This window comes from Salvelinus alpinus, chromosome 7, assembly GCF_045679555.1.
Source record: "Salvelinus alpinus chromosome 7, SLU_Salpinus.1, whole genome shotgun sequence".
Taxonomy (NCBI): Eukaryota; Metazoa; Chordata; class Actinopteri; order Salmoniformes; family Salmonidae; genus Salvelinus; species Salvelinus alpinus.
In genome coordinates this window covers 5,338,577-5,351,575 of record NC_092092.1, presented here as the reverse complement: position 1 = coordinate 5,351,575, position 12,999 = coordinate 5,338,577, and the positions used below count along the sequence as shown (strand labels likewise).

General features: G+C 42.2%; 1 protein-coding gene across 12 annotated transcripts in view; it reads right to left on the bottom strand.

The window, feature by feature from the left end:
* Positions 1-12,999, bottom strand: part of LOC139580351 (calcium-activated potassium channel subunit alpha-1a-like) — a 264,274-nt gene that overhangs the window by 38,637 nt on the left and 212,638 nt on the right. For 7 of the 12 annotated variants that reach the window (XM_071408931.1, XM_071408930.1, XM_071408928.1 and 4 more), the window contains one exon: positions 12,666-12,742. In XM_071408931.1, coding sequence (XP_071265032.1) covers positions 12,666-12,742 — 77 coding nt within the window. Of the gene's footprint in view, positions 1-4,122; positions 4,156-6,550; positions 6,737-12,665; positions 12,743-12,999 lie in introns of all 12 variants that reach the window. The other 5 variants (XM_071408920.1, XM_071408924.1, XM_071408922.1 and 2 more) reach the window with 2 other exon arrangements.

Below are 12,999 nucleotides of genomic sequence, written 5' to 3'. Positions count from 1 at the left end.
CCAGGACTCTGTCCCAAATAGCACCCTATTCCCTATAGACCAGGTCCCATAGTAGTGCACTAGGGAACAGGGTGTAATTTGGGATACAAACAGACCAAATCAGTAGAAACAGATAAGTGGTTTTATATTATGTTTCAGACTGTCAACACGACACAATGTGTTTCAACCCGACCTTCCTGTAAAAAAGTAAACTAGAATGTAACTCATACATTAAAATTAATAACGTGAAATATCCTGGTCCAGGCGTCCCGAGTGGCGCAGTGGTCTAAGGCACTGCATCACAGTGCTAGCTGTGCCACTAGAGATTCTTGGTTCGAGTCCAGGCTCTGTCTCAGCCGGCCGCGACCGGGAGACCCATGGTGGCGATGCACAATTGGCCCAGCGTCGTCCGGGTTTGGCCGCACATCGCGCACTAGCGACTCCTGTGGTGGGCCGGGCGCAGTGCACGCGACACAGTGGCTGGCTTCTTGGTTAAGTGGGCATTGTGTCAAGAAGCAGTGCGGCTTGGTTGGGTTGTGCTTCGGAGGACGCACGGCTTTTGACTTTCGCCTCTCCTGAGTACGTACAGGTGTTGCAGCGATGAGACAAGACTGTAACTACCAATTGGATACCATGAAATTGGGGAGAAAAAGGGGTAGTAACCAAAAACAAAAAAAATACTAAAAAATATCCTGGGCTAACCTCCAATCGCTGGCCTGTTTATCTATGACAGTAGTGAAGCAACGGTGGAGTGGGGTGGAGTGGCTGGAGATTCCTCAGTCAGTGTGTTCAATATTTAGTAGTTCCCAGCTGACAGCTGCACACACTGGGTCATTAGCAAGGAATGTTACACATGCAACCACTCCACCCCAGCAGTACAGCCTCTGCCTCAGTCACAAACACATGCGTTGTGTCGAGCAGGGCGTCGTAAAGCCTAGCCACACAAGACCTCAAGGGGGCTTACAACCCCAGTGCTCCACTCCAGCCTAGCAGCAGCCTCAGTCACCGAAGTGTTGTGATGTTAGCTAGTATCATTGAGCCGCACAGTGGTTCAACCCGATGGGGGCTTGCATCCACTCCACTTAGCTACAGTCTAAAACACAACACGTTGTGTGTTGTTATCTAGTGGTGAGCAGGGGCCAAACTAGCCATGGCGCCACACGTAGGGTTCTCACATGTACAGTGTCTCATATTGAGCAGGGTGGTATTACTGGAGTGACTGGGCTGGCATCTGTATTTAACTAGCAGCCTGCTGGCATCCTCTGCTGCCTACCCCCCTGGACCAGCTCTCGGGAGCCTCGGAGGCTATACATTAACACTGAGGGCCTGGAAGACTGCAGGCTTCCTTTACGGTTGTTGACTAGAGGAATTGACCCAGACATGGGCAATACTACTCCACTGTTGCTGCTTTACGGTGGGCTGCATTGGTCATGGAGTTGTGGTTCAATTATTGTTTATCTTCATTTAATTAGCCAAGTCAGTTAAGAACAAATTCTTATTTAGAATGATGGCCAGCCCCGGGCCAAACCCTAACCCGGATGACGCTGGGCCAATTGTGCGCCGCCCTATGGGACTCCCAATCATGGCCGGTTGTGATACAGCCTGGAATCGAACCAGGGTCTGTAGTGACGCCTCTAGCACTGAGATGCAGTGCCTTAGACCGCTGCGGCACTCGGGAGCCCTGAATAGACTGGTTCTGATAGGTTGACCTTTTGATAAAGGGGTCGTCTTTAACTGTCGGATAGAGAAGAATGAAAATCAGCACTAGAGAAGAACCATAGATTATTTACATGTCTACACTGTCTGTAAATTAGGTGCTGTGGGGTTGAATTCAACTGACTTTATAATGGACCGAATATCAGTGGGAATTTTATTTTACAGACGTGTCATTCACCATTATTTTAAGTTGGGGATCATTCTTTATGGCATAAAAATATGAATAGTTCAATAATTAAGAAACTCATTGTTATTAAACACCACTTAACGACTAGAAGTAGACTCTTAAAATGAAAATGTTAGATAGGACATTTACTTTGATATTCATAATAAACATGAATTAATCAACAGCAGGGCTTTCAGGTGCTATTTTGATTGTTCTACTATTCTACTATGAGAATAATCACATGACAACAGACATTTACAACCGACATCTGAAAGGGATGAACTTAACATATTTTATCACAACAAATCGACTAAATTCAAACTATTTGAATCCCTAATCAATGCTGCAAAATACATGTGTTTATTTAGTTTTGACTTATCTAGTTTCCTAGTGTTAAAAAGAGACATTTTATTTTATTTATTATGACTAAAAATCTAACAATACCCTCAGGAAGGAAAAAAAATAATCTTTCCACTTCTCACAAAGCTAGCTGGGATCAGAAGCCAATTTGTATAGAGATGATTATTTAAACGGTCAGCTGTCTAATACATTACCGTTCTGGCCCTAAATCTCCTGCCCTCATCTGTCCCACGTCAAACACGCACAGCTTTACAGCAGGGACAACACATTGTGGCAGATGTCCTGACTTTCTAAGACCCTCTACTCTAGATGGTCTATAGCAATGTTGTCTCGTCATCCACTACTTGGAATGAATTGTGAAAATCGTAGAGAACTGTACTATCCATACCCCTCCTAAATAACGCTCAATAATTATGTTTTGTCATTGTCAATCTAAAAAAATAATTCCTAAACAAGTTAATTGTGTGATCCAATAGCTTATTCATGTGATTGGTTTTGGTAGCCGTTTGATTGGTTTTGATACCCGTTTGATTGGTTTTGATACCCGTTTGATTGGTTTTGATACCTGTTTGATTGGTTTTGATACCCGTTTGATTGGTTTTGGGAGCCATTTGATTGGTTTTGGTATCCGTTTGATTGGTTTTGATATCCGTTTGATTGGTTTTGGTATCCGTTTGATTGGTTTTGGGAGCCATTTGATTGGTTTTGGTATCCGTTTGATTGGTTTTGGGAGCCGTTTGATTGGTTTTGATAGCCGTTTGATTGGTTTTGGGAGCCATTTGATTGGTTTTGGTATCCGTTTGATTGGTTTTGGTAGCCGTTTGATTGGTTTTGGTATCCGTTTGATTGGTTTTGGGAGCCGTTTGATTGGTTTTGGTATCCGTTTGATTGGTTTTGATAGCCGTTTGATTGGTTTTGGGAGCCATTTGATTGGTTTTGGGAGCCGTTTGATTGGTTTTGGGAGCCGTTTGATTGGTTTTGATAGCCATTTGATTGGTTTTGGTACCCGTTTGATTGGTTTTGATACCCGTTTGATTGGTTTTGATACCCGTTTGATTGGTTTTGATACCGGTTTGATTCGGTTTGATTGGTTTTGATACCGGTTTGATTGGTTTTGATACCCGTTTGATTGGTTTTGGTAGCCGTTTGATTGGTTTTGGTACCTGTTTGATTGGTTTTGGTACCTGTTTGATTCCAGGTTCTCTTGAGATTCACCAGACATAACTGTTATCGGAGACCTACAATGCTTTACTCTACAGTGCAGTGATCTTAGTGCTAATATCCAGAGATACACTACCTTAGAGCAGTAGCACCATCTACTGCTCAAATTAAAACTAATATTTACTGAAACATAAAGTATTGGGATAAAACTGAAAAACACACATTGTTCTGTGTTATAAAAATGTAATGTTATCATGAAAGATGTACGTAGTTAATTTGCCTCACATACCATGACAGCCTACTGTACAGTATTTTCTGTCACAGGGCAACAGACAGACACCAACCTCCCTCCTAAAGACACAAAGACCAGTCCAGTAATAGACAGTGTCTTTTTCAACGTCAGTGATTGAGGATGTCGGATTATTGAGCAGTGAAACACAGCAACTGGCGAGCTGGGTTGAGGTCAATTATATTTAAATTCTGTCAATTCAGGAAGTAAACAGAAACTCTCATAGAAATGAAGGAAAACTGGAATTGGAAATTCAGTTTACTTCCTGAAATAATTATTTAACTGAAATGACCCCAAACCTGCTGACGAGCAAACAGGAAAATATGGAGAGTTAGATAGACACAGTCAGAAAGATGGAGGCAGGGAATGGACAGGGGACTGAGAGGAGGGTTAACGACATATAAGAAACAAATTTAATAACAAAAAAACATACATGGAAATCAAAACTTACTTGATTTGATATATCCGTTATAGTTATTTTTTGCTGAGAAAGATGCAAAGACAATGACAAGTTACAGGGTTGTTGCAATGAGAGCAAATGATATAGCCTGATAATACAGGTTATAACGGAAGGTTATAATGTCAGTTTGTCAAGCTGCTGTTGGGTTCAATCTCTTTAAGGCACTTCTGAACTGAGGTGTGCCTCGAAGACAAAATGGAACCAAGCAATGGAAAATAACAATTGGTTAGTAAAAAATAAGGATGTTTCAATGACGTGCGGTGATGCCGTCAGCTCAGCCAGATCTCATCAGATTGACTTCAGTATTCAAAATGTTTCCAGATCCCCAAGACGTTAGGAGATGCCCCCCCACCCCCACACCCCCTCCTTGGACAAAGGTTTAATACTGAAGTCAGACTGTGATACTTCCTTGATCAGGGAGCTGAAATTATGAATGGTTAACTTAAAATGATAAACCTTATTGTTACTGACACATACAGTACTTCATACATCGTGACTGAGACCTATAGAACAGTACATTTATAAAGGAAAGGTTTTCCCTACTCCCCATGAAAAAGAGTATCCCAGATTCCACGTTTTACTTTCTGTAAGTCAGCTTTTGGACCCCTGTAGAGTCCAACATATTCAACAATACCTTACCTATTGGACCCCTGTAGAGTCCAACATATTCAACAATACCTTACCCATTGGACCCCTGTAGAGTACCACATAAAGGTCAGGTTTTTTAGCTAATGGCAGGACAGTGAGAGGACATGTTCAACCAGGGAGCATGCTGGTCCTGGCATCTGTCGCCTGCGATTGGCCGGCACAGAACTAACAGGCTAGCATCTGTCCCACAACAAGAGAATGAACAGAGGGACACCTAGTCAGTTCTGAAATTCAGTGAACCGAAAAGTGTCTTCCACATTTAACCCCTCTGAATCAGAGTGGTGTGGGGGGGACTGCCTTAATCGACGTCCACAGCACCCAAGGAGCAGTTGTTGACGGTAAACTGCATTGCTCAAGGGAGGAATGGCAGATTTTTTTCACCTGGCCGCCTCGGGGAGTCTAACCAGCAACCTTTTGGTTACTGGCCCAACGCGTTTAACCACTAGGCTACCTGCCACCCGAAGAAGAGCGAGAGAGAGATAGGGGGAGAGATAGAGCGAGAGAGAGAGAGAGAGAAATGGAGAGAGAGATGGAATGAGAGTGAGCGAGAGAGGGGGAGGGGAGGAGGGGAGGAGGGAGGGGCTCTGGGCGGCCTAGGGGTTAGGAACTGTCACCCTGAGTTTCATGACAACTGGTAACACTCCCAAAATGAAAATGCAAACATAATTTTCATGTCAACCCGCATGAGGCCCTGCTCTCAGCGTTCCGCACGCCGTGTAGACAGCGACTCTAGAGCATTCTCTGCTAACTTAGCCATGCAGCCAGACTACGGCAAGTCAGCTAGTCACATCCACAACAGCCCTGTCTGGAAGACATGCTGCGCCTCGGGGGGAGAGGACAGCCCCAGAGACTAGACTATGTGCTGCAGATCTGCTTTTGATTTTAAAATAAATAAAGTTTGCTTATTTAACAAATGTGGACTGACTTTATATTTCAAAGTAACATGTAACAACACATTGCATATTCTGCTCTTCCCATGCTACACAACATACACTAGTGTGGGTCGATGACGTCATGCTCTGACACACTCAGAGAGATATAAAATGCTTTAGTTATCGGAGACTAGAGCCCCCCTCGGCTCCATGTCTGTATTTCTGTCTGTAGGGACTTGTTTCTTGGCAAATTGTGTTGTCTTACAGCCCCTTGAATCTGAAAGCATCTACTGTATTTGAGCGAGCGTGATCCAGGTCACTAGTAAACAAATGTAAACGTCCTACGGTTGGTAACATATAGGCTACAGTAGTATGAAACCCTACTACAATAATATTAGATTATAAACATTACAAATAATAAAGCCGAGCAGAATTGGTATTTTGTCCACTAACAAAACACTGTAACATTAGCAGAAATATAGAATTTGGTCAATAAACAGTATTTCTTCTAACCTTAAACCAACTAAATAACCAACTATAAAACGGTAAATAATGTGTCACTTACTAAAGGATAACCAAAACAGCATTAAAACACATTCCAGACCAACATAGCATGCTCTAGAAGACAACTAGTAGCAGGACAAAGACACGACAAGATAACCAACGTCATCATTAACACTTCATCTCCAACATCAATCGACAACATCAACAATCACGGCAGTCGCTAAACAAAACTCACATATGTAGACTATTAATGCATTCTAAACGACACAGAAAACACACAAACCAAAAGACTTTGTACTGCATGGTCATGCACACACAAACACACACACACACAGACACACACACACACACACACATGGATGACACACGCTGTGTGTGTCACGTTGACAACTTACAGGCACGTAAAGTGGTCGAGCGATCATTAAGAGAGACAGGAGAGAGAGGGAAGCCACGCTGTTGAAGGGTGTCCTTCGCGTTACTATGGTGATGCACATTGGCTGACATGCGAGAGCAGTCACGCTCTGAACGGCCGCAATCAAAACAACATGCCAGCGTCATTCTCTTGTAGACCGACATCTTGGCTACGGTCATTGGGGCGGTTGGAGAGATGGAAGGATGAGAGGAAGGGGAGGAAAGGCAGTGGGTTAATGGCAAGACAAGGTTATCCTGTAACCTAGTGAGGGGGGGGGGGTTGGGAGAGACTTGGGAGGGGATCACCTAGGGGGACATGGAAGGGGCGCTAACACAAAGGAACAGGTGCCGAGTCAGACCCTAACTACCACGTCACTGACGAGTGCAACTTCTATTCTACAATCTGAGACTGACCAATGTAGCTGAATCCCAACGTGCGCTTTAGTTTGAAAATATTCACTGATGCTAAACTTGTGTTCGTATGCACACAAAAAGAGGACCTTCAGTCAGTAGAGCTGTCGTCTGAGACTAGAGGACGTCAATATCAAAGGGTCAAAGGTGACTGTGTGTGTGTGTGGGGGGGTAAAAGGGGGAGGAGTTAAGGATGATATATGTCCTCAGCAGGTTAAATAGACCGTCAGGAACACTGCTTGACTGTGTATCTGATACGATAGGTGAATGACTGGGTTACTGTACCCATCTGATAGTGACTGGGTTAATGCACCCATCTGATAGTGACTGAGTTAATGTACCCATCTGATAGGTGAGTGACTGGGTTAATGTACCCATCTGATAGGTGAGTGACTGGGTTAATGTACCCATCTGATAGGTGAGTGACTGGGTTAATGTACCCATCTGATAGGGGAGTGACTGGGTTATTGTACCCATCTGATAGGGGAGTGACTGGGTTATTGTACCCATCTAATAGGTGAGTGACTGAGTTAATGTACCCATCTGATAGGTGAGTGACTGGGTTAATGTACCCATCTGATAGGTGAGTGACTGGGTTAATGTACCCATCTGATAGGTGAGTGACTGGGTTAATGTACCCATCTGATAGGGGAGTGACTGGGTTATTGTACCCATCTGATAGGTGAGTGACTGGGTTATTGTACCCATCTGATAGGTGAGTGACTGAGTTAATGTACCCATCTGATAGGTGAGTGACTGAGTTAATGTACCCATCTGATAGGTGAGTGACTGGGTTAATGTACCCATCTGATAGGTGAGTGACTGGGTTAATGTACCCATCTGATAGGTGAGTGACTGGGTTAATGTACCCATCTGATAGGGGAGTGACTGGGTTATTGTACCCATCTGATAGGGGAGTGACTGGGTTATTGTACCCATCTAATAGGTGAGTGACTGGATTAATGTACCCATCTAATAGGTGAGTGACTGGGTTAATGTACCCATCTAATAGGTGAGTGACTGGGTTAATGTACCCATCTAATAGGTGAGTGACTGGGTTAATGTACCCATCTGATGGGTGAGTGACTGGGTTACTGTACCCATCTGATAGGTGAGTGACTGGGTTACTGTACCCATCTGATAGGGGAGTGACTGGGTTAATGTACCCATCTGATGGATGAGTGACTGGGTTACTGTACCCATCTAATAGGTGAGTGACTGGGTTAATGTACCCATCTGATAGGTGAGTGACTGGGTTAATGTACCCATCTAATAGGTGAGTGACTGGGTTAATGTACCCATCTAATAGGTGAGTGACTGGGTTACTGTACCCATCTAATAGGTGAGTGACTGGGTTAATGTACCCATCTAATAGGTGAGTGACTGGGTTACTCTGCATCATACCTCTGGTACTGATCCACCGTATCCCAGTTACACCACAGTTAAATCACATTATATAATATCACAGTTACACCACAGTTAAATCACATTATATAATATCAGAGTTACACCACAGATATATCACATGGTATAATATGCAGCCTGCTGACCAGACTGCTCGTGCGCGTACGTCCATCTGCGCCATCGAGCATATGTTAATTTTGTCCACCCACACCAGACGCGATCAGGACACGCAGGTTGAAATATCAAAACGAACTCGGAACCAACTGTATTAATATTGGGACAGGTTGAAAAGCATTAAACATTTATGGCAATTTAGCTTGCTAGCTTGCTGTTGCTAGCTTATTTGTCCTGGGATATAAACATTGGGTTGTTATTTTAGCTGAAACGCACAAGGTCCTCTACTCCGACAATTAATCCACAGATAAAAGGATAAATTTAGTTAGTTTCTAGTAATCTCTCCTCCTTCAGGCTTCTTCTTCTTCTGTGGACTTTATATGGCGGTTGGCAACCAACTTTAAGGTGCATTACCACCACCAACTGGACTGGAGTGTGGACCTCAGTTCATCTGTCAATCACCCACGTGGGTATATGCTCCTAAAAACCAATGAGGAGATGGGAGAGGAGGGACTTGCAGCTCGTCAGGCGTCACAAATAGAACCAAGTTCTATTTTAGCACCTGGCTACACAGACGCCCGTTGACGCGCACGAGCAGTGTGGGTGCAATGATTGAATAACATGTATGTGTACATTTATTTTTGCAACGCTCATGCACGTGATGCGGGCAGTGTGGTCAGCATGTAAATGTTTAAATAAAACATTTAGCTGGTTATGTGATGAACATGCTCTGTAAGCATTTAGTAACCCAAGCAAAGCTGCACTGTGAAATGTCAATGTTACACTATGATGCTAGGTATATCTTTCTCATGTTGGCATCCGTCCACAGAGAAGTTCACATGATGTAGCCGCAGGATGAGATGTTGAGCCTCATACAGTACACATGTAAGAGCGTGGGACTGGACCCCGGTCTCCTGGCTGCAATGGGACGGGTTTGACTCAAAGTGCTGTATGTAAAGTAGTCCTCACTTTTTGGGATTCATAAAGTAAAAGTGTGCCCATCTATCACAATCACTTGACCAAAGTCCAAATATCACTCACTGCAGCAAAGATCACTCACTGCAGCAAAGATCACTCACTGCAGCAAAGATCACTCTCTGCAGCAAAGATCACTCACTACAGCAAAGATCACTCACTGCAGCAAAGATCACTCACTGCAGCAAAGATCACTCACTGCAGCAAAGATCACTCTCTGCAGCAAAGATCACTCACTGCAGCAAAAGTAGCTGCATTTGCATTTGTTTAAGCTGTTTTCTAGTGACGTTTATTTGGATACATCCGTAAAAACGGGCTAGTGAGGCGCGATGGCGTAGAAAATGTGCTCACTCGTCAGGACACTGTTGTTCAGAGGAGCTAGTCAACAACACAGCTAACACAATCAAACTGAAGCTGGAAAGATTCTAAACTAGCTGAACTTCCTTTCCTTTGACCTGTTTTCTATTGACATTTCTTTGTATGTATCCAAAAAAATTATTCCAGCTGATTCATGATTTTGATTGGCTGAGAAATGTTGCCTGTCTGTCTGTCGGTCTCGTCCCGACACGTTCATTACTATATGACAGCTGGAGATCGAATTTGAATATTGAAACAATGTTGCAAATGTCACAGATACAGACAACAATGTTTAAACAAATCTCTGCTGTTGAAAACTAAATGTTAGTCTAAAAGAAATGTGAGATTATGTCTAGATGCTTTGGAGTGGAGATCAAGTTTATAAATTGCCTGGCTGGGCTGATGAGACAGTGGATTGCTCAGTCAGATGGAACAGAGTAAATAGGCATTTTAACGTCATAGATTTAGCCGGTGGTAACTTGTGGAATAGACACCGGCTGGAATGTGGTTTTAACCAATCACCATTCAGGACGTTGTATAAAGGCCAATAACTAAGTCAATATCCAATATTCAATATCCAATAATGTTTGCTGCTTTCACAGTATCTTTTGATTTAGTTTGAGCATTTCTGAGTTCTAACCATTGACTCATTCTAACCTCATCCAGATTGTTGAAGTGTTAGGAGGACATCTGGTGGTAGTCTGCAGTAACTGTTTCAAGTGAAATTGAGTCCAGAGATATGGGTGGTACATTCTATCTTAGTTTTTTGATTGCGTTCAATGTTCTCCTTGACCAGAGAGTAAAGCGTGCAAATGGGATATGAATGAAGAACGCATGCAGGTAGCAGTATTGACCTTCGCCACATGATATATGAAGAAAGGACGCAGGCAGGCAGCATTATTGACCTTCGCCACATAATATATGACGAAAGGACACAGGCAGGCAGCAGTATTGATCTTCGCCACATGATATATGAAGAACGGAGGCAGGCAGCAGTATTGACCTTCGCCACATAATATATGAAGAACGGAGGCAGGCAGGCAGCAGTATTGACCTTCGCCACATGATATATGAAGAACGGAGGCAGGCAGCAGTATTGACCTTCGCCACATGCGACATGGACAGTAATTTCAACAATAACAGATCTAATTCAAGGCAGTAGACTGTACTACGGAGGGGAACGGTAGGGTACCCATATCACTCACAATAGATCACTATAAGTGAACCGTTAATACATTGTTTAATGTTCCAAGGCAGCAGAAAGAGAACAAATCAAGAGTTAGGGTCAATAGGTATGGACATAACATATAAAGACAAGACAAGCGTCTTCAGTCTAGGCACACCGTTGAATAAGCCTGTTTGAAATCACCAAAGGAGAAACGTAACACAGACGTTAGACAGATCAAAACTGTTTTTTCAATGCTGTTGAGACTGGTCCCAGATCTGTTTGTACTGTTTTACCAACTCCTATAATCATTGTCACGCCAAAACATGACAGATCTGGGACCAGGGTATATGCTGCTTTATCCTCTTGCTCTTAAATCAGAACATCACATTCACTGCTACATTAAATATGAATAAGTGTACTATGTTCCAAATGGTTCCCTATGGTTTATATAGTGCACTACTTATGACCAGGACCATGTGGGCCCATTTGAAACCCAACCTTGGAACATAGATGGAAAATTAAATGTTTCTGTAGACAGTTATTGGTGCACTCACTGCTTGTTTAAAGGGGGCATTCTGCAGTTCGAACAATAACAAAGTGGCCCACCCTGCCACAGGTTTGGTAACCAGTTGATGGATACGGCTGGAGAAATGTAACTACTCTCAAATTCATGAACAAAGCTATGGATACAAGGACTGACCATCCGTGATATCTACATGATCGTTATAATGATATTTTGAGGCTATAAATATTTACATTATTTACAAACAAAGGAATAAAACAAGTTTTATATTTTGGTTTCTGATGGGGTACGTCAGTTGAACTAAGCTCATGAGGCATCTATCTATAAGTTATATTCTTCAAGAATCAACGGGTCTATATATCATGAATTTCAATCTTAATCTAAAAATGGATATAAAAACTGCAGATTTTCCCCTTTAAAGTAATCCTACGGACATTCCAGATGCAGAGGTTAACTGGTTTTATCCTGTCAATTAATAATAAAGGACTTAACTGGTTTAGTGGCTATGAAAGGTCATGTCGGAACAATGTCTGCGTCCCTAATGACACCCTCTTTTCCCTATATACTACACGTCTTTTGACCGATGCCCCAAGGTAGTGCACTGTAAAGGGAATACGGCTCCATTTGGGACACAGACAACGACACTACAATGTTTATGCTAATGTTAGCTCTGCTTAAACCTAGACTGTAAACAAATTCCTGTCAACACTCATCTATAATATAGTATACACATAGTATAGTACACATATAGTATAGTACACATATAGTATAGTATATGTATAGTGTAAGACACATATTGCATAGTATACATTTAGTATAGTACGCATATAGTATTGTAGAGTACACGTATAGTATAGCACACTTATAGTATAGTATACAGTTAGTATAGTACACATATAGTATTGTAGAGTGCACATATAGTATAGTATAGTACACATATAGTACAATATAGTATAGTACATGTATAGCATAGTATATGTATAGTATGGTATAGTACACATATACTATTGCAGAGTACATGCATAGTACACATATAGTAAAGTACAGTACACGTATAGTATAGTACATGTATAGTATACACTGTGTTAAAATATCGTGCATTAAAACACTCAATAAATATTGTTTTTAAAGAACAGTAAATACTTACATCGTTTGCATCCACATTTCTTTATCCTTTTGGGATCTGTGATGTCATCGTGGCAAGCTTTGCAGTAGAAGAGTGCCCTGTGAAAGCACCCCAGACATATTTTAGTATCCAACCATCAGTAAATCCAAGACTAATTTAACATCATTTGATGTCAAACTCTATTTGGAGGCTTTCTGAGTCTTTTCTACAGAGAACAATTAAATACGTTCACATACAGCGCATTCGGGAAAGTATTCAGACCCTTTGACTTTTTCCACATTTTGTTACGTTACAACCTTATTCTAAAATTGATTAAATCGTTTTTTCCCTTATCAATCTACACACAATACCCCAT